The sequence below is a fragment of the Typopeltis vanoorti genome, unplaced genomic scaffold (assembly GCF_054136105.1).
Source record: "Typopeltis vanoorti isolate ZY-2024b unplaced genomic scaffold, IOZ_Tvanoo_1.0 HiC_scaffold_82, whole genome shotgun sequence".
NCBI lineage: Eukaryota > Metazoa > Arthropoda > Arachnida > Uropygi > Thelyphonidae > Typopeltis > Typopeltis vanoorti.
Window position 1 is genome coordinate 2,246 of NW_028328225.1, and position 22,750 is coordinate 24,995.

The 22,750-nt window shown below is 34.0% G+C and overlaps 1 protein-coding gene across 1 annotated transcript in view; it reads left to right on the forward strand.

The window, feature by feature from the left end:
- The first annotated feature begins 4,433 nt into the window (after positions 1–4,433).
- The window catches only part of LOC150092074 (uncharacterized), a 117,063-nt gene continuing 98,746 nt past the window's right edge, over positions 4,434–22,750 (forward strand). The window contains exon 1 of the mRNA XM_090415330.1: positions 4,434–4,495. Coding sequence (XP_090271456.1) covers positions 4,477–4,495 — 19 coding nt within the window. The 5' untranslated portion in view covers positions 4,434–4,476. The remainder of the gene's footprint in view (positions 4,496–22,750) is intronic.

A 22,750-nucleotide genomic window follows, 5' to 3' on the forward strand; every position in this document is an offset into this window, starting at 1 on the left:
ATCACACAGGTGAAAACAACACGCTATCTTGGACTTCTCTTCGATGCTGATCAAAGTTGGAATAGCCATACAAACTACCTACATACCAAGCTTAGGATAATAGCAAGCAAACTATACAGATTAAAAGACATTGCCCCAACCCACATAAAAATACTAATCTATAAAGCATTATGTGAAAACATTTTAAGATATGCAATCACATCATACGCATTCTGCGCAGACTACAGACTTAACAGGCTACAATGGTTGCAAGATAAAATGATAAAACTGATATTCTGGGAACAACCCACTCTTATGCAGGAAGCACGGACAAAACACAAAATATTTAAGGTGAAACACTTACACCACTACACAGTCATATTAAAACACTACTACAGCCCAACATATAGAGTAACCAGAACAACATATCAAATAACAAGACCACAGTCAACAAACTACATAACATATAAGTACAACAATCAGTACGGCAAAGCCACCCGAAACTTCTACGTACCTGACATGATAAACAAACTGCCGTTCGACAACAGAAACCTAGGAACATACAGAGAGCTGAAACAGGCACTATATGAATATTATAGCGAGAATGAAAATTAGAGCAATTCCTGTCTCTCTCCCCCACCACACATGCACACACACACACAAACCTATGACAACCCCCTCTCTCAAAAACTATCACTACAAGAACACAAAGAAACAAACACACCACGTCTAAATCCAACCCTATTTGCACACAAAAAAAAAGTTAAACTGTAATAGCAGTCGAAGTCTTTCAAGCACGTACCAACAAACAGTAAAATCAACACCTGGCTTGTGACCAGTATAGGAACACAACCATGAAACCACCACCCTCTGTCATCTATTATCTTCCTCAGATAAGCTCTGCTAAGCTTCGAGGAAGAAAATTACTAACTTGAAAGAATCTGTTATACACACTTGTAATGCGTCATAAATATTATATATATATAATTACTACAGCAACTATGTATGCAATTCATCTGAGACATAAAAAAAAAAATTATTACTATTATACTCAAGATAACTATTGTATATATGTATGTGTAAATATTTTAGCAGTGAACAAAAATATTATTTATTTAAAAAAAAATTATAATTTAAAAATATTAATAACTCGCCAGTAGTTGTTATTTACAATTGTAATGTATTATAAATATTCTGTATATATATATATACGTGTATATAAAACTATTGTTGTATCTATGTATGTAATTTATCTGAGACAATAAAATGTTTAAAAAAAAATTATTATTATTATTTTCTAAAGAGATAATAAAGATCAAGGAGAGATAATAAAGATTATCTCTCCTTGATCACTAGTGAGCAAAAAGACTTATTGTGGGAGGTCAATAGATTATCCTTACACTCCTTAAACTCATCCACCGTATGTGCATTTACCACCCTCTCATTCAATGCATTCCACTCTCCATTAAAAAAAAAAAACTTACTTCTCTTTTACCCACTACCTCCTTTTGTAGTTTAGATGGATAGCCTCTTTTCCATGTTCATTCCCCTCGTTCTAATACAGGAAAAATCTCTTCAGTTTTAATACCATAATCACTCATTTTTTTTTCAATTTACCAAGCGCTGCGGGCTGCATATCATCATCATTGTACAGTCCCAATAGATTTTTGTTATCGTTCCTATACCCACTCAAGGGTACCTCACACCTTTCATTTCCTGGTGACCAGATCTGAGCACAGAAATTCGAATGTGGTTGGATCAAATCTTCATACAATAAGACCACAACACTTTTATATCTCCTGGTCAATGTTCTCCTCAACATTGCCGTAGTTTCTGAGATGTCTTCACAACCTTTGAAATATGTCCTCGGAACTTAAAATCTTTATCCACAATCATTCCAAGATCCCTTGTTTCCTCTAGTACAACTCAACTAAATGAGTATGCAGTACTCCATCTGTGCATCACAAAATTTAAAACGTTACATTTAGTTGCGTTAAACTGATAAACCCAGATATTTGCCCACCATTCCAGATTATTCAAATCCTACTGAAAAGCCAGAACATCAACCCTATTACTAAACACTCCAAAGCATCACACCACCTGCAAAAATCAGCGATAAGCTTCTTAAACGCCAACATTTTATATCCAAATATGAAACGGAACATGTGCTCATAAACGACATTTCAACATGAAAAGCTAATTTCTTCATGTTATTATTATGTAGTCCTGAAACCATCTCTCTCTCTCTCTCTCTCTCTCTCTCTCTCTCTCTCTCTCATCTCGTCCGATTGATAACGGGTTGAGTCCATTAAGAAGAAAGGTTCTCCACTCATCGAGATCTTTAGCCATCTCAATCATGATTCTATAGCTGGGTAGATGTTATTTCAGCAACTTTATCCAAGTACTTGTTGGTCTGCCTCTAGGTCTTTTTCTTCCTAGATATCCATTCAGAGATAAATATGGGAGTCTATGAGGGGCCATTTTCTGAATATGACCAAATCATCTCATTTGATGCTTAATGATTGTGTCTATTATATTATCTGTGAGGTCTAAATCTGTTCTGACTTGATAATTGGTCTTGTGTTGCATCCAGTGGGTGTTATTAAGTTTTCTGAGGCATTTCATTTCAAATGCTTGAAGTTTCTTGATTGGTTCTTGAGTTAATCTCTAGGCTTCTGAAGCATAAGTAGCCGTTGGGATTATAATTGTTTTATATAAATTTAATTTTAGACTCGTTGGGATTTTTTTATTTTTCCATATTTTGTTTAGTGTATTCATGTTGGTCCAACCTAGGTAACGCCTGTGTTTTACTGTTTCCATGTTGGTGAGGTTACTAGATATCATGTTACTAAAATAATGATATCATCCGCGTATTTTATGTTATTAATGTTGGTACCATTGAAGTTTACACCTGGTTCATCAGCTATGGTTTTACAAACTTCTTCTAGGAAGATGATGAAGAGTTGAGGTGAGAGAGGGGTCATCCCTGCATTACATCTTTCTCGACTCTGAAATTCTCGGTTTTAATGTTGTTTGTTCTAACAAAACTTTGGTGTCTCCAGAATAATTTGTAATAAATGTTAAAATATCAGAATCCATTTTTACGTTTTTTAGGAAAGTAATCCATTTGTTTTCTGTTTGTCCACATGAACGCCCGGATTTTCTTGAGCCCCGTAAACACAATTATGCCTATTCACTGTTCCATTAAGCTTAAATTGTGCTTCATCAGAACAAACCATCTTCTTCACAAACTCCTCATCCTCTTCTACCATGTGTTGAAACCACTCACAATACTGCATTCTTCGATCAGGATCCTCTTCATTCATGCCATGGAATAATCTTGAGATGTAAACTTTCCATTTTGCTGCTTTAAGAAAGCGCCGTATGCTTGCACTGCTAACTCCTGTCTCTCGTGCATATTGTGTGGTAGACTTCTGTGGCGCGCCTGTAAATTGTGTCTACACTATTGCCGAGAAAGCAGTACTTGTTGCTGTGCGAGGCCTCCCGGATCTTCCCTTCTGCACATCACACACGGTACTATGGGTCTCAAACTTATCACGAATACCTGCAATTGTCAGGCGTGTTGGAGGTTATGGTGAAAACTCGCGCCTCCATTGTCGTTGAACTTCAACAACATTCACAAATTTGAAATACTACTTCAAAGGGATCTTGCGTTACTCGAACGACAATCATGCCTCTGCCATTTTGTTTGACTGTTCTATCGGTCACGTGTGATGCTGGAATTCATGCGAGTAACGACATCTTTTGAGAGAACACCATACTACACATTGCTACCGTAATTCGGTCACCTTCGAATACAGTTCACGGATGATATCTGATAAAGTGTGTATATATTTTTTGGTGGACTTTGTATGCGCATGCACCCTTTCGTTGGAAACAAAAACAAACAAATAAAAACTTTGCATTCCAATCATGTCATGATACGAGGAACCTTTCTAAGTTTTTTTCATAAAACTAGCTGAAGATAAGATAACCACTTCATGAAAATCTGTTCTTCATGAACGAAGTGCTTTGAAAGACAAAAATTCTGTACACTCAAGGGGAGAGGGGTTAGTTCTCAAGGCACAGAAAGAATACATGCAGTTAGATAAAAAAATGTGTATTCACCGAATTGAAAAAACGCAGTTAATTGGTGAATGTATTGTGGGGTTTCGTGACTAGCATTTTCAATAATAATAATGATCCTACTTTATTAAAACTGAATTAAATATTATTTCTCTTTATTTTGTCATAAGTAGACAGCGACCATAATTGCTTTATCGACCATGAAAATAAAACATGCAGCATTTAGTGCATACAAAAAGAAAAATTTATTATATAATTACAAAAACAATATTAAATATTTATTTAATTGAATTTAATTTAATACTAATACAAAAACAAAGTTGATTGTACTTATATTATTTTACTTTATTTCATTTAATATAGTGCGATCCTCCCTGCGATGTCGGCGAATGTTGTTTCAGAGGGAAATGCATGTTACTTTGCGAAAACAGTATGTATTGCATTGAAACGCCTTCTTCTTTTTCATATACAATATATATATATATGGTAATTTCATTCATTTAATTTTGTAATCATACCTATTCATGTGCTAAAACATTATGTCCACCTATCTGATAACATGTTTTGTTTCCTTTGGTGAGATAACTACAGTACTCGCCTATCTCGGCATCACTTCACTAGACAACAGAAGGTGATCAGAGGCATTTTGGAAACAAATTAGACAGATTAATGTTCCGGAGATCAGTGGATGAACGAGGCACTGGTGTCGACAAGCGGTGTTCCACATGATCCCACGAATATTCCAAGGGATTCAACTGATTCCCAGAAATGTTCAATACTTTATTAAAACTGAATTAAATATTATATCTCTTTATTTTGTCATGAGTTTCAGATCAAGAGAATTAGGAAGACAGGAGACAGCAGATGAAATTATTCGAAATGCTCATTAAATCATTCTTCACAATAAGAGCAGTGTGGAATGAGAATTAGTCTTGCTGGAAGTGTCACTTCCAATGGACCACATTGTCACCTTGAAGGGCAATACTTATTCTGAAACAATTAGTGATCAACGTGAGTTCAGTGTTCAGTTCTAATCACAAAATGCATATGCGATTTGTTCATTAAATAAGACGATTGAGTTCAGTGTAATATCATGATCACTATTGTTTTACTTTTTTCAATGATATCATTTCGAAACGGACATTAAGAAAGGTGCCTCAGAATTGGGGACTTGAAAATTCCCGATTTGTAAGACCAATTTATTGAGAGAACTGACTATTTGACACCAGTTGTATAAAATTTTAATTACGAGGGTATGCAAAAAGGTTATGATAATCACCACGAAGGAATAGAGGTAGAACCATGAAAACGAACAAATTATTACAATTTGAACAAATATTTGGATTAAAGGGTTTTAAGATGTGTTCTTCCTTTTGGATAAATCAGTTGTTTTAATATCATTCTTGTTCTAGGATTTTTTCAGAACTTTCGAGCACCCCCCCCTCCCTCCTAGTTTACTTAAAGACAGTACAAAGTGCAAACAAGAGAGCGAATAGTAGGTTATTGTAAGGAAAAGGGCCAAAGAGAAAATACTTGCCACGTCAAACGAGCAAAAAAAGAATGAATACAAGGAATGAGTGAATATGACAGGCATCGCATGAGATGTGAATTCGCAATTAATCTTGCAAGGGCAGTCCAATAATAATAGCATTCGACACTAAGAATAATAATATGGTTATTATAAATAATAATAATATTTTTTTTAGAATAGAATAAGTTTAGTGTCATTCATGTAGTGACATTCCAACTTGTAATTTTTACAAAATTCAGCACGTCGTGCTGCATATCTGATTTTTTTTTACATTGCATTTGAATTAAAATTTTGAAAATAATACTTTTTTGCATCTATTTTTACAACACGTGTTCTACTAATATTAACAATGAAGATTGAACGTAATTTTTGAATAATGGATAATAATAATAATAATAATAATAATAATAATAATAATAATAATAATAATAATAATATGATAATGTGTTAGATAAATTACATACAAAAATTCAGTGCAGAATGCTAGGAAAATATCTTATTTAAATTGAACAAATAATGATATTAACGATATGTTTTACACCTTTTTCACATTCATGTTTACAACGAATCATTTAAATTTACAATGATCCATTTTTTATTAAATTATTTATCATATTTACTTGTTTCTTTGAATGGCTTCTTCCTCAAAGCTTTGCAGAGCTTGTCTGAATAATGATACCAGTATCTTCCTTATTATCATACACCTTACTGACTGTTTTTTTTTATATAATCTTCAGTCTTTCATTATGATTACATGTAGGCGAATGATGCGGATTAATCCCACCTACTTCGAAGCTCGGGTTAGCTTTTATGAAGAGAATGGTAATTAGCCTACGCTCTTTATGTTGTTGTTACTGTTAATGGGTGGGATGTAGGCATTAGATGCTGGTGATTTGTGATATGTACATTAGTGTTAATGCTGTTTTAACTTTGTTGGTATTTTTTCCAGAGTTCGTGTTTTAATGATCTGTAGTTATCTATGTGATTTAAATATCTTGGTAGGTTGCTGAATTGCGTGGTATCTGATGTGATCTCATAATAGAACCGTATGAGTTGTTGACGGGTGTAGGAATGTAGAGAGTTGTTGTAGGTCGTGTTATACGATATGTGTCTCTGTTGTTTCGATAGGAGATGTTGAAGTAATTCCTTATTAATATTGTGTAGTGTTTCAGATTTTTAATGCTCAGTATTCTGTGTATCGCCATGTGCTGGTCGGATATTGGTTGTTGCGTGTAAGGTGTCCAGATCACTGTTGACACGATTTTCCCGTGTAGTGTTTCTAATTTTGTCAGGTGGCTGTTTTATGTATTTGCATAGACTGTTATTCCGTATCTGAGTAAGAATTCGCAGATACCGTGATATAGGAGTTTTTTTATGTTGGGTGAAATAATGTCTTTAACTTGGAAGAGTTTTGCTGCGATGATCCGGAGTTTGGTGTGTAAGTATTCTATACGTTTTGTCCATTTAAGACGGGAGACCGAGGTATATTTCATGTGTTAAAGGTTTGATTTCGGAACACTAGCAGGTATTTTTGTTGTTAATGCAGCGGTATGTGTTACAATGTATCGTTAGTGATGGGGAGCGTATGATTCTTGGGTTGTGTATTATCAACATCTGTTTTTTGGTGCCGTTGATTAGAATTGTGTTTTGGTGGAAGTATGTTGTGATTTCGTTTAGGTCTTGTTGTGCTTTGCAGAGAGCTGCGTTAATGTCTGTGTGGATTGCTAGTAGTGCAGTGTCATCTGCGTATTGAAATATTTGCCTTCTTATGGATATGTTATGAACATCGTTAATGTGTATGTTGAATATAGTGGGTGATAGTATGGCACCTTGAGGTACACCGTGTTTTGTTTGTATACTCCGACTGTGACATGTATCTATTTTTCTTACTTGTGTTCTGTTTGAGAGGTAGTTCTTGAACCATGTATACAGTGTTCCTCTTATACCTATTGAGTATAGTTTGGTGAGTAGTATGTCATGTTCAAGTGTGTCAAATGCTTTGGTTAGGTCCAGCAGTATAAGGACGACGTACTTGTTTTTGTCGAGAGCTTTGTTTATTGTGTCGGCGATGTCTTCTAATAAAGTAAGGTGCTTTTTGTTTTCTGAAAGACGTACTTGTTTTCTGAGATGATGTTGTACTTCTGTAAATAGTTCTGTAGTCTGGTGTGTGTTATTTTTCCTAGGATTTTTGATATGACTGGTTGGGTAGCTATTGGTCTGTAGTTGTGAGTATCGTTTCTTTTGCCGTGTTTGTATATTGGCGTAATTACTGCAGTTTTTAGTTGTTGTGGAATAATGCCTGTGTCGAATATTATGTTCACGAGTTTCAAAAGTTTTGGATTTATTTGTTCAAAGTGTGTTATAAGGTCTGTGAGTCTTATTTTGTCTATTCCTGGAGTGGTTTTTGGTTTTATTTGTAGGATTGCTTCTTTCACTTCCTGGTTTGTTATGGGTGGAAAATACATCGTTTTTGGTTGACTAATAATAATAATAATAATAATGATTTTTAACATTTTTTTATTTCTCAGATAAATTACATACATTACATGAAACAATTGTGCGTAACAGTATGTTTTTTAAATAATAATAATAAGAAGAAAAATATATTTTTTATTTTTTTTATTATTTTTTTAAATAACAATCATAATAATAATTTACAATTATATTGTTCAGAGTTACATAAGTAGTAAAATATTACATGTTTTAGTTTATTTTTTTTTCAAGTTTGAAAAGGTGTGTTTATACAACAGTATTTACACATATGCAATCAAAATATTATATTTCCTAATTCTCACAAACATACAGTGTAAACTCGTGATTTACATTTTTTATTATTTTTTTATTACATTGCATACATTTGTTACAGTTATTACATATATTACTTACATTTGTTTACATGTGATACTTACATTACGTATATTTGTTTACATATAATACATGCATTACATGCATTTGGTTACATATGATACATCATGGATCAAAAGTAATTTCTCTGTTTTCATCCTCGAATCTTACATGCAAGCTTATCTGAGGTTGACACCAGTTGGTTATGGATTTTTAGCTGTGTTGGGGAGTTACGAAATCTATGATTGAGAAATTCGCGCTCGCGCACACACACACACTCACACATAGAGCTCTACGGACATAGTATGTCCTTAGAGCTCTTTTCAGGCTATTGTAGTTTGTAAGGTTTCTGTATTCAAAAGGTAATTTGTTTATCATGTCTGGGATGTAGAAGTTTCGCGTGGCCTTTCCGTAGTGATTATTTATTTATATGTGATATAATTAGTTGTCTGAGGACGTGTTATACAGTAAGTATTTCTGACTGTCCTGTAGTTCGCATCGAAATAATGTTTTAGCAAAGCTGCATAGTGACATAAATGTTTTGCTGTCAGTATTTTGTGTTCTGACATTGCAGTGTATATAATGTCGATATTGTCTCTTTGTCCCCAAAAGATCAGTTTTATGATTTTGTACTGTAACGAGATTAATCAATTTAGTTTGTAGGGTGCACAGAAAGCATACATTGTTATGCGTATCTTAGTATATTTTGGCATAGTGCTTTGTATATTAGTGTTTTTAGGCGTATGGGAACTATGTCTTTTAATCTGTAGAGTTTGCCACTTATTGTTCGGAGTTTGTTGTGTAGATGTTTTATATGGCTATTCCAGTTCATATCTGCATCGAGGTAAATTCCAAGGTATCGTATTGTTTCAACCTGAGTGATTGTAGTGGTTTTGCTGTTCTACGTGTTTTTTTGTGTTGGAAAGTGGATGTTGGATGGTTATATATTTATTATCAACTGGTCGAGTCAGTGGATTTCTGAATATCATTAATTTTGTCTTTTCTGAGTTTAGGTGTATGGAGTTTTTCTTCAGCCAGTCTATGATCAGATTTATATCATGTTGCATATTTGTTTGGGCTATGCTTGCGTTATTATGGATTATTATTATTGCGTTATTAATGCTGTGTCGTCTGCGTATTGGAATATCTTACCTTTGAGAGGTAGCTGATTAATATCGTGGGTGTAAATGTTGAATAGAGTTGAGAGTACAGCTCCCTGTTGCACTCCACAGGTTACTGGTAGCTCTCCACTTCGGGTCAAACCGAAACAATAATAATAATAATGATGATGATAATAATAACAATAATAATAATAATAATAATAATAATAATAATTTTTTTTTTTTTTACGCTGTAAACTCATGATTTACTTTTAAAATATTTTTTTTTTTTTTTTTTTTACATTGCATACATTTGTTACAGTTATTATATACATTACATACATTTGTTACAATTATTATATACATTAGATTCATTTGTTTACATATGATACATTACTTTACATTTGTTTACATGTGATATTTACATTACGTACATTGGTTTACATATAATACATACATTGGTTTTCTTGTGATACGTACATTACATGCATTTCGTTACATATGATACATCTTGGATGAGAACTAATCTTGGATGAGAAATAATAATAATAATAATGAGTTTAGAATGTATATTATTATAATATTCACAACAATTATTATTACATACGTTTTTTGCATTTTACACTCTATATATACAATGTCAATTGATATAATAATTCTATATTTGTGTTTTCTTCTATTATCATCACACATATCATTTACATATGTACAGTTAAGACACATTACCTTTTCTGCTGTGTACGCAGTTTGTACAGAATGTAGCGTATTTCTTTTAAACATTTCTTTAAAATATAAATGCGCATAATTTAATTTTTTTTTCATATCAGTGTCATCATTTATTACTATACACAGTATTGACGTATACATTACAATAATTTGCAGTCTATGATTATGAGGATTAGTTGAATTAGGCGGGCTAATCACCCCTACTTCGATTCTAGGGTTGGCTTTTTATAAGAGAGCAGGATTAGCCTTCACTATTCTTGTTGTTTTGTACTGCATATGGATAGAATGTATGCGTTGGGGATGCTGGTGATTTGTGAAGTGTATAGAAGTGTTAATGATATATTAACGGTGTGGGTATAGTTTCCAGGGTTAGTGTTTTAATGTTCTGCAGTTGTCTATGTGTTTGAAATTTCTTGGTAGGTTGACGAATAATAATAATAATAATAATAATGATTATTATTACTCGATATATATATATATATATGTATTCATGTATTCTTATATCCTTATATATATCCATATATATGTAAGGATATATCTGATCTAATCCTGTGGCCTCCTCTTTAAGAGGGTTGCAGCTGATGAACAGTCTGCTTCTATGCCTCTCTATCTCTTGCTTCTTTAAGATTCTTCCCCGTCCAATCTTTGATGTTGTCTTTCTATTGTAGCCGGGATCTTCCTCTTCCTCTCTTTCCCTCCACCAACCCCTGCAATACTATTCTGGGAAGCTCGTCAGAAGAACCCCTCATCAAATGTCATGCAAACGCTATTTTTCTTCTTTGGATACTATCCATATAGTTTGTTTTCATTTTGAATGTTTTAAAAACCTCTTAATTACTCACTCTTTAAATCCTGCTGATACGATCCTTTTTTACTCAAGCACCACATTTCAAATGTATTCAATTGGTCACTCATTTCCTTATTGTTGATCATCCAGGACTCACATCCATACGTCCCCACGCTCCAGATCATTGTCTTGAGGATTCTTACTTTTAACTGTTTGTTCAGATTTCTGTTTCCTGTGATATATTTGGAAAAATGCTGCTTTTGCTATTTTAATTATGTACTTAATTTCATAATTAGAGCTACTGTGTTTTGTTATCCAACTCCCAAGGTATTCAAAACTGTTTACATTTTCTATTCTTTGGCTATTCAAAGTGATTTCCATCCCATCATTTCCTTTTCTTCATCTTCATCACCTTTGTCTTCTGAATGTTTTTTTTTTCATTTTATTTTTCTCATTTCCATGTTCAGTCTGTTCAAAATTCTTTGCAAGCCTTCCTCTGTTTCTCTCATAAGTACAATGTCTTCTGCATATCTTATATTATTTATCAGGTGTCCGTTTATCTTTATTCCATCCTTCAGATCTTCCAAGGCCTCGCTCATCATCCGTTCACTACAGACATTAAAAAGGAGTGGGACATCCCACTCCCTTATCTCATAGCCTTTCTTATGGGGATCCATTCAGTATCCTCACTACAAATCTGACCCAGGCTTCTTGAGTTTTGTATATTCTGAAAAAATTCTCGAAAGCTTTTTCGTAGTCCACAAAGCATAGATATAAGAATGATGCACTCGATCCTTCTTTCTCCCAATATCCGTAGTGTTGTGATAGCTTCCCTGGTTCCCCTGTTTCTCCTGAAACTGTGCTTCATTTAACTCTCTCTCTCTCTCTCTCTCTCTCTCTCTCTCGCCTGTTCCATTCTTCTGTATATTATGTTGATTAGGACTTTTGCAACGTGGCTAATCAAGCTGATAATTTTATGCTTGATGCAATCATTGTTCCTGTAGTCTTGGGAATAGGAATAAAAATACATCTTACGAAGTCTTTAGGTATTATATACTCCTCCAGACTTCTATTAAAGATGACGGATAGAAGTTTTATTCCTTCCTTTCCCAATGCTCTCAGCAACTCGCCTTGAATATCATCCACTCCTGGAACTTTCCTATCCTTTATTTTTTAATCGCTGCTTCGGTTTCCCATTCCTTAATTTCTGGGTAATCATCATGTTTTATCTGATCACATTCCAGATTATCTTCATCTACATAAGGTACTGTAACATACTTCTTCCATCTTATCATTTTTCAATTTTTTTCCAAAAAAATCTTTCCTCCTTCATCCTTCAAAGCACTGCTTTTTACCCTTCTCTCCTCTTGGTTCTTCCCTGAAATCAAGTTCAACCTTTCATACACCTTTCTCTTATCCTTTGCTGTATCATTATCTTTTATTTCCTTGTAGACCTCATTGAGCCAGTCTTCCTTTGCCTTTCTAGCCAGAATTTGTACTTTTTTTATTGATATCTTTATACCTCACTTGTGCTTCATCTTTGTTCTTATTCTTCCATTTTCTTCTTTCGTCCATTTTTTTCTATCACGTCCTCAGTAATCCAAGGCTTCCTTCCTCTCCTCTCTTCCTCAACCAGAATACCTTTAGCACATTCCTTGATTTTCTCTCCTAGATCAGTCTAGATTACTTATGGGGGTTTATCAGTATCAATTCTGCTGATATTATTTTCTAGTTCAGCTTGATATTTCTCTCTAATATATTTTCTGTTTAGTCCATCAATTCTTATTTTTCGAGTTGCATTATCTTTATTTATTTTAGTCTGATTTTTATTTTAACTGTGAGCAGGTTATGGTCACTATTGCAGTCGTCTCCAGGATACGTTTTTGCATTTTTTATTACATTTCTATATCTTGAGTTAATTAGCATTTAATCAATCTGATTTCTGATTTCTTCATCTCTCTGTCCAGGTACTCTCCAAGTATACAGTCTTCTCTCATGTTGTTGAAACCAGGTGTTAGTCGCTATCAGTTTGTGTTTTCTGCAAAACTCCACCAGTCTGTCTCCCCTTTCATTTCTTTCTCACAAGCCCCAAGGGCCCGCCAGACCATATCTCTTCCTTTCTCCATCTTTGCATTCATATCTCCTATTACTATCAGTATTTATCGGTTATTTTTCAAATGTAAACATTCCTCTATTTGTTCATAGATCTCTTGAACTTCATCAGTATAATCTGTTGTTGGTAAGTATACTTGAAATATCAGGATATTTCTAGGTTTGGCTTTTATTTTCAAAGTAATCACTCTTTCAGATCTCTGCCAGTATCCCTCCACCATATTGGCTACCCTTTTATTCAATATAATTCCAACACCCCTTTGATGTTCTTCTCCTCCTGAGTAAATAAATCTAAATCAATAGTCTGTTCTTAAATCTCCTTTCCCTTTCTATCTAACCTCTGAGAGCCCAAGAACTGATAACTTCATTCTTTTCATTTCTCTGATCACATTGGCCATCTTTCCTTCTTGATACATTGAATTAACATTCAAGGTGCCCATATTTTTATTTTCTTTGAGGTTCATTTTCTTATGTTGTGTCCTTACATTAGTTCCTGAACTTCCCAGAGGCTTTGATCCTGCAGCATCATTTGAGGTCCTATCCTCCTGGGACCCCAACACAGATCTACAAACACGCTCCCTGGTACCATACTGCACACGGTCAGACCCATGGGTTCCATCTGTTCTTGAGCATAATTCATTCTTCAGTATTGACTTGTTCATCATTACTCGGAGAAAGAGAAAAGTATGCATGGTGGTTCTCCATCGCCTTCCATGCAGCTTGGTGGGTTAGACATTTCCTTCCAACCAGATGTAATGGTTATACTGCAATGACTCGTTATCTTCAGCTCGGGTACCCCTGGATTACCAGTTCCCATGCACACCAAGGTGCGCCCTTGGGGGAGTAAGGATATATATATATATATATATATATATATAATATATCCTGATATATATATCATTACATATACATATTATATGTAATTATATGCATATATATACATATAATTATTATTATTATATACTAATAGAAAACAGTCTAGAGACTATTAAAGCCAGCGTAGATTTGTGCAAGAACAATATACAAAGAGAACGAAAAAAAAACAAAAATTGTTGCGAATATGAAGATCTGGTCAAACATAATACTTTAGTAGTGATAGAAGTGTTGCAAACGGTAAAAGACATTAAAATCAGCATTAACGCAATAACTAAGAGGCAACACACTTTGATGAAAGAGACATCCGAACTCCGTCACGAACTTCATTCTCTAAAACTACAATACGAACGTTTAAATCAGCAACAACATAACGAAGATCATCTCATAAACGGTCTTCCCGAAACTGCACCTACAGAAAACCTCAGAGACGTAGTTTTAAAATTAGACCATGAAATTGATATCCCCTACAGCTTAACGGCATTCAGACCGTAAATCGGATTCCTAGGAAGAGCAAAAAACAAGGCTACCACCACGTGCACCAGTCATAGTTCGTCTTACAAGCAAGTCCACAAGAGACAATCTCACAAAAGCCAGCAGGCAGAAAAAAACAGTTGCCAAGGACTTGAACGCATTGCAAGACAATACACCAACCTTCTCTCCGAATATTTAACTTCATTCAACCAGAATCTGTTGAACCAAGCAAGAAAAGCAAAAATAGAAAATCACTACCAATTTTTGAGGATCAGAGATGCCAAGATATTCTTGAGGAAGTCAGAAACTTCAAAGCCGATACACATTAAAAGCTCTGAAGACATAGAAAAATTGCCACAGTGAAAAAAAAGGTCTCTTATTTAGAAAGTATTTTACCTTGGGTATAATAAATGTTAAAAATACCAAGCTATTTTAAACCTGGTTTTACTCCAAGAGTTGCCTTGGTCTTGCACTACTTTGAGGGTCAGCTAGACTTCCAATACGTGCAGGCGCAAACTTGAGTTGTTTGTCTGTTTGCTTACTTGGGAAATGGAGCAAAACCAGGTTTAAAATTCCTTGGTATTTTTAACAGTCTCTTATTTAGTTGATAAAGAAAACCACAACAAAAATGAATGTGAACCATCAAGCCAAATGTAATAACACAATAACATACCATCAATTCCACTTTGATCAGACCTTTCTCATCACTCTTTTGACCTCTCAAACATCAGCCTACTTCCAACACAGCAATTAAATTAATAAAAGTAAATCTAAACGGTGTCATCCTCAGATAAGATTATTAAAAAGCTTCGAGGATGCAAGCTGACACACTACATCTCAACCGAGATCAAGAGAAAGGAAAAATAAAATTATTCATTACATTAAAGTGCTGTAGTTACATCGCTTAAATACAATAAAATCCAAAATTGTAATATATATATAACTTATTATTATCCTATAAATGATCTTAAAAATATAATTTTATTCAATTTTATTTAAAGCTATACATTACTATCTATAGTAACTATACAAAAAAAGAGGAACATTCGTATCAAATTCATTGTTAAAAAAAACAAACTAAAACAACATGTTTCGCAAATGCATAATATGCAATCATAATTTTAATAATAAAGAGCATCGAGTTTAAAAAATATACTATTATTATTATCACATTTATCTAATTTTTAGAATTATTCAATTTTGTAATTTCTATAATTTTATAATGTAATTATTATATATATACTAGACATAATTAAGTGTTTAAAATTAAAAAAAATACCAGCCTGGTTGTCCGAGTGGTTAGCGAATCTGCTCTCCAGCCAAGAGGCTGCTGGTTCGAAGCCCAGGTAGGATTGGATGTTTGTCATTTTCTTCCACCTTCATACATTTATTCACCGAAGTATAGATACACTCTCCCAATATGGACTCGATCACCATGGGAGTAGCAGACCCTAAACCTCCCTCAATGGGAGAGGCCTTCACCTTGCAGTGGATATAAAAATAGGCTATTCCTCATATATATATTTAAACCTAAAGAACCTAAACTAAAAAAATTATTCAACAGTTGTCAACACTTGTACAGTGTCTGCTTTGAAATCGTTTACTGACAAAACATACACAGTTGACTCTCATTCATTCCACTAATTTATCACTTTAATAGTGGTGAAGTGGTGAATAAGTGGAATATGAAGATAAGAAACAAACAAATCTAGTCTTAGCTTCCTTGTTAACTATACTCTTACTCAGTTTACATGGATGACCTCTAGTTTTCCTAATATTATTCATGTACTGAAATATTTCATCCACATCAATCCTATAACACCCGCCAACCAAAGAAACATATGTCTGTCATATCTACCTTCATCCGTCGAATAAAGTTACTTAGTTATTCGCCTCTGAATCCACTCCACCTCATCCACATCTAAAAGAAACACAAGCAACCTAATCCGTGAGCAATAATCCAGATGAGGCCTTATCAAAACCTTATAAAGAGGAATAATATCCTTCTTATCTCTACATGGCGGGGTCTTCCTCAATTGCCAGGTAATCATTTCAACTGTTTTACCGACTTTTGCGATATACTCTCTAAATGTAAACTCGTTATCCACTAACAATCTCCAAATCCATGGCTTTATGAAGTTCTTGGAGCACAGTTCCTACAATATGGTAGAAAGTTGGTAATCTTCACTCCAAAATGCATAACCTTACACTTTGCCACTTTAAATTGGAATCATTCTCCTATTCTTCAAATTAAACAGTAGGGTCCAGATACAGAGCTCTGTGGCATTCCACTCGTCACTGTGCAACTGCATATACTAATGTGTGATATTTCTCTCTCCCACTCCATCAACCACCCTTTTATCCACAACACCAGCTTCACATCCATACCTATTTGATGTAAGTTGTGTATTAGGATTCCATGTGATATCCTGTCAAACGCCTTTGCGAAGTCTCACGGTATGACTATGTAGTTATTACCTTCATCTAACTCGACTGTCACCTTATTATAGAAGGTAAGTCACTGAAGCAAACCCACCCTTCAAATAACCACCCTACCCTCCCATACAATACATCCCATTCCGATCCACCAAGTACTGAATTTTGTGTTTAAACAATTTCTCCAATACTTTGATCACCACTCCTGAAATACTAATTCCAAGGCAGTGTATAATTAGCTACACTACCTTGGAACCACTTTTATGCAATGGAACTATTTTTATTCTTTCCATTCTCTTGAGAGTGAATGGAAAGAGCTGAGACTCAGATTACACAATCTAGTCAAGGGACTACCTATCCATAGCTGTTAAAAACTTCTCTTAAACTCATTCACATTAGGCGCACTCACCAGTGCATTCACCATTTGTTGAAATGGTGAATGAGTACCTATGGTTCCACATACTCATTGCTTGCTGGGAGAAATTCCGCATCTGAAGCCGTTGTTGTCGACACAGAATTTTAACTTCAAATGGTTATCTCCTGTCCTATCCAAACTTTCAATATGATGAAAAATTTCATCAACTCTATCCCATAACAACTTCTCAAAAGAGTTTCCAGCTTGTATCATATAACAGATGTGCTTTTTACTAGACTTTAGATTTCACATTCTCTAAATCAGTATTCATACTATATTTAATAATCATAATTAAACAATCTTATTTGAAATATCTCCAGAATTTCTTCATCCTTGATCTTCATTCAGTTAATGCCTTGTAAAGATGTAAAATGAATTAAAGAAGTTGGCAAGAACTTTCAAACAGAAATGGATGAGAAAGCTATATTTTTCAAGGAACAGAATGGGTTTCCATGTACGAGAAATTTGCTCTTATTTTTTAATAATTTACGGCTGAGATTTATAAGGGGAATGGATAGTTGGAATCTACTTAGGAATCTGATAGTATACCAAATGAAAGGCTGTTGCATAAACTGAAAAATATAAATTGGAATATAAACTATTCACTTGCATAAATGAATAGGTTTTGCCTTTCCTTGGAATCCGATTTACAGATTGAATGTTGTTATGCTGTTGGGGAATGTTAATTTCATGGCCTAAGTTTAAAACTACATCTCTGAGCTTTTCTGTAGGTGCAGTTTTGGGAAGGCAGTTTATGACAAGATCTTCTTCATATTGTTTCTGATTTAAACGTTCGTATTGTAGTTTTAGGAAACTAAGTTCTTGATGGAGTTCAGATATATCTTACTTCAAATTATATTGCCTGTCAGTTAGAACATTAACACTAATTTTGATGTATTTTAACATTAGCAAGACTTCTTCCACTGCTAAATTATTATGTTTCCTCAAATCATCATATCTGTTAGATTTTTTTGTTATTTGATTGTTCTGTTTATCAAAGAGTTCTTGCACAAGTTCTGCTAAGCTGACTTTTATAGTCTCTAGACCATTTTCTATTTAGTATATTTAAGGAATTTAAATTATAGTACTCACCTATATATTTTTGTCTGTTGAGTTCATCGTCTGATTTTGCCTTCGGTATAATTAGCTCCAGTGTAGTTGGTTGTGCTGCAAAATAATAATAATTATAATAATAATTTTTAATAATAATATTTTTTACTAAAATTATGATTACATATTGTAATTACATATTTAATACTCATATGATTTACATATGATTACATATTACAACACATATAGTTCTGTTTTTTTGTAACAATGAAATTCATGCCAATGTTTCTTTTAATAGTGTATAAATAATGCATTAGTAATAGTAACCATAATTGTAATTTATGTGTGGTTAGATAATATTGCATTTTTACAACATTCATACAATACCAATGAGGTACATATATTTACAATTCTTGAGTAATGTATTTAAGAGCTCTAACTACAGCCAATTAAATGAAATATATGGATTTTTATTTCTTTTTGTTGATCTTGGTAAAGATCAACAACATTTCTCTGCTTGCACACTCGAAGCTTTTTTATTAATGTTATCTGAGGATGACACCAGTAGGTTATTATTTATTGGATTAATAGCGGTGTTCAAAGTAGTCTAATGTTTGATCAGTCTAATATTCACTATAGCTTTAGGATCAGAAATTCATTCACATGCACACGCACAGTGGCACACATATGATAATTTGGAATGTCAGGACGTGTCACCTTAATGGAAAGCCTAACCTAATATACTCTGTTTAAATTAAGTTTATAAGGTATGCAGATGCATGATTTTTGTTCAGAGTATGTCCTTGGGGCTCTTTTCAGATTATTGTAGTTCGTAAGGTTCCCTTATTCATAAGGTAGTTTATTAAGTGTATATGGGATGCAGATGCTTCGAGTGATCTTTCTGTACCGATTGATATATTTATATATGATATCATTAGTTGCCTGAGGTCTTGTTATATGGTATGTATATTTTGTTGTCTTTTAGTTGGCATCGAAATAAGGATTTAGCATAGCGGCTTAGTGGTAGTGCTGTTGGTGTCAGTATTTTGTGTTCTGACTTTTAAATGCATATAAAGCCAGTATTGTTTCTTTGTTCTCAAAAAATCAGTTTAATCATTTTGTAGTGTCATAATATTAATCTATTGATTTGTAGCGTGCACAAAAAGCATACATTGTTATAGCATGTCTTCGTGCATTTTGGTATACTGCTTTGTAGTATAGCAAAATGCACGAAGACATGCTATAACAATGTAACATTGTTAGTGTTTTCATGTGTGGAAACTAGGTCTTTTAACCTGTAAAGTTTGCCATTATTGTTCGGAGTTTGTTGTAGATGGTTTATGTGGCTATTCCATATCTACGTCGAAGTAAATTCCAAGGTATCGTTTTGGTTTCAACATGGGTGATTGTAGTCGTTTTACTGTTCTATGTGTTTTTTTAAGTTGGACAGTTGGATGTTGGATGGTTATATATTTGTTATCAACTGGTCGAGGGAGTGAACTTCTCAGTATCATTACATTTTGTCTTATCTGAGTTTAGGTGGATGGAGTTTTGTCTGATCTAGTCAATGAGCAGTTTCTGTCATGCTGCTTGTTTGATTGGGCTTTGCTTGCATTAGTATGGAAGATATTATGGCTGTATCATTTGTGTATTGGAAGATCTTGCCTTTGAAAGGTAGCTGATTAATATCATGTTGAATAGAGTTGGGGAGAGAACAATTCCCTTTGATACTCAACAGGTTATTACTGGTAGCTATGTACTTCGTTTTGGCCCAATATGTGTGATATGTTTTCTATTGTGAAGGTAATTTCTAAACTAGATGGGCCCCTGCCAACATGTATCAGCTTTTCCAATAAGTTGTGATGTGTGAATGTGTCAAATGCTTTAGTCAAATCGATAATGACTACCATGGCAATTTTGTTTTTGTCTAAGGTGTTATTAATTACGTGTGTAAAGTCTTCCAAGAGAGATGTTCTCTTATTTTTCTGAAAAACATATTGTGTTTTGAGGATAATATGAAAGTTTGCTGTATTTATTGTGAGATTCTTTAGTACGGTCCGCTCCATAATTTGATTCATAATTGGTAGTGTTGCGATATTTCTGTAATTACTGATTTAATTTCTTTTTCCATGTTTGTATATATGGGTGTGATTATGACAGTCTTTAATATACTTTGTATTTGTCTGGTTTTAAATATTTTATTCATTAATTTTAGTAGGATAGAGACTAAGCTTGTTGCATGTTGCTTGATATCTTTTGGTCTTATACAATCAATTCCTGGGCCTTTGTTTGGTTTTGATGTATTTCAGATAAAAGTTCTGCTTATTTTATGATTGGGAACCATAATGTCTGTTTTGATTGTGGTCCAAGTGATGGATCATGTTTTGTGATTGGAGGAGTATTTCTCTGCAGTTCTTGGATGGAGTCTGAAAAGTATTGGTTAAAGTCATTTGCTAGTTGTTGGATAGGTTTTGCGTCTTTCATGAAGCTGTGTTTCATGGTTTCAGATGGCGTGGTTTTTGGAGAACAAGCTAGCATCTCGTTGATCAGATGCCAGGTTTGGTTCATGTTGTTTAGTGCATAGGTTAGTTTCTCTCTGTAGTAGTTTATTTTTGCATTTCTTATTTGTGTTGTAAAGCGATTTCTTGTTATCTTATATTCAGTTTTTAAAGATGTCCTATTTGGATATCGCTTTAATTCTTTCCATAGAGCGTCCTTTCTGTATTTCTAGGATGAAATGTTGTGTTATCTAAGGATTATGAGTTGTTCTTGAACGAAATCTGACTTTCCCTGCAGCTTTCTTATATATTTCTTTCAGCGTGAGTTTAATGTTGTTGTATATGGTTTTCTTTAATCTGGTGATGCCACGTGTTCCAGTCGATTTTACTTATTTCGTGGTTAACTATTCCTTCATTTGTTACTGATTTGTGTTGGTTTTCGAATGTGGAGCATTACATGGATATTGTCTTAGTGTGCTAGTTTACAGCCGTTAATAAATGATCTGCTACTTTGCACGTAGATCATTCGGGCACCACCAAATAGTTACACTGCAGTGGTGGTGCCCGGATAATCTATGCAGGAAGCAGTAGTATTATTTCCGACATTCTTACTTCTCTGGTACATGATGTTATGGTTGGTATTAGATTTTTCATGGAGAGGGGGGGGTCTAGGTATTCTACAGTGCTATTCTGGTTTTCATTTCCAATAATTATGTTTATGTCGCCAATTATCATTAACCATTCAGTTTGGTATAATTCTTGTCATGAAAGCCAGCAACTTAGTTCGTGCAAGAATTTTATCACGTTTAAGTTTGGTGGTCTGTAAATAGCATTTAGTGTTATGGGATGCTGTTGATTGATAGCATTAATGATTTCTATGCAAAGGATTTCAGCATGCTCAAACTCATAAACAATTTCTTTTGCTATCAATTTATGTTCGATAAATATTAACATTCCACTCCCGCTTTGTTTGGTGGGATGATTTATGTTGTTGTAAGCCTGAATCCGGAAAGGAGACACTTCGTCATTATTCGTGTTTGTTATCTGTTTGGTCCAATATATCAATAACACCGGTGTGCTTCCTCAGATAAGCTTGTAGTATTAATCAAGTTTTCTAGCTCTTCTGATATTAATACGCAGGATGCAGAGGAGAAACCTCTCGTTGGTAGCGTGTGTTGTTTCCATGCATCAAGTACATTTGTGTCATGTAAAATCAAAAGCACAATTGCTAATGTATTCAGGTGATATATCTGTCTGATGGTTCACTTTCATTATTTTGTGTTGAGGTCTTCTTTTTGTCATTTATTATTCACGTGCTTTGTTTGTATCGACTTTGAAGTTTGTGACTTCCTCAAGAATAACTTGTTGTCTTTGATCCACTAAAGTTTATATTTTTTACCGTTTTTGCTTTTCTTGCTTGGTAAAACAGATCCTGTTGAATAGTTTTAAATGCTCAAATAGAAAGATTGATGTATTGCCTTGCTATGCATTTAATTCCTTGAGATCTGTTTTTTTTTCAAGTCTGCTAGCTTTTTGAGATTATCTCTTCTGGACTTGGTTGTCAAAATAACTATGAGTGGATCTGGGTTGTGGAAAGCATGTTTTTTTTTCCCTGAGAATCCGATTTATTGTCTGAATGTCATTACGCTGTACATGGATGTCCATTGCATGTCTAACTTTAAAACTACGTCTCTGATAGTTTCTGTTGATGCAGTTTCAGGAAGACCATTTATGACAAGATCTCATTTATGTTGTTGCTGATTTAAAAGTTCGTATTGCAGTTTTAGGGAATTAAGCTCTTGATGGAGTTCAGATGTCTCTTTCATCAAAGTGTGTCAC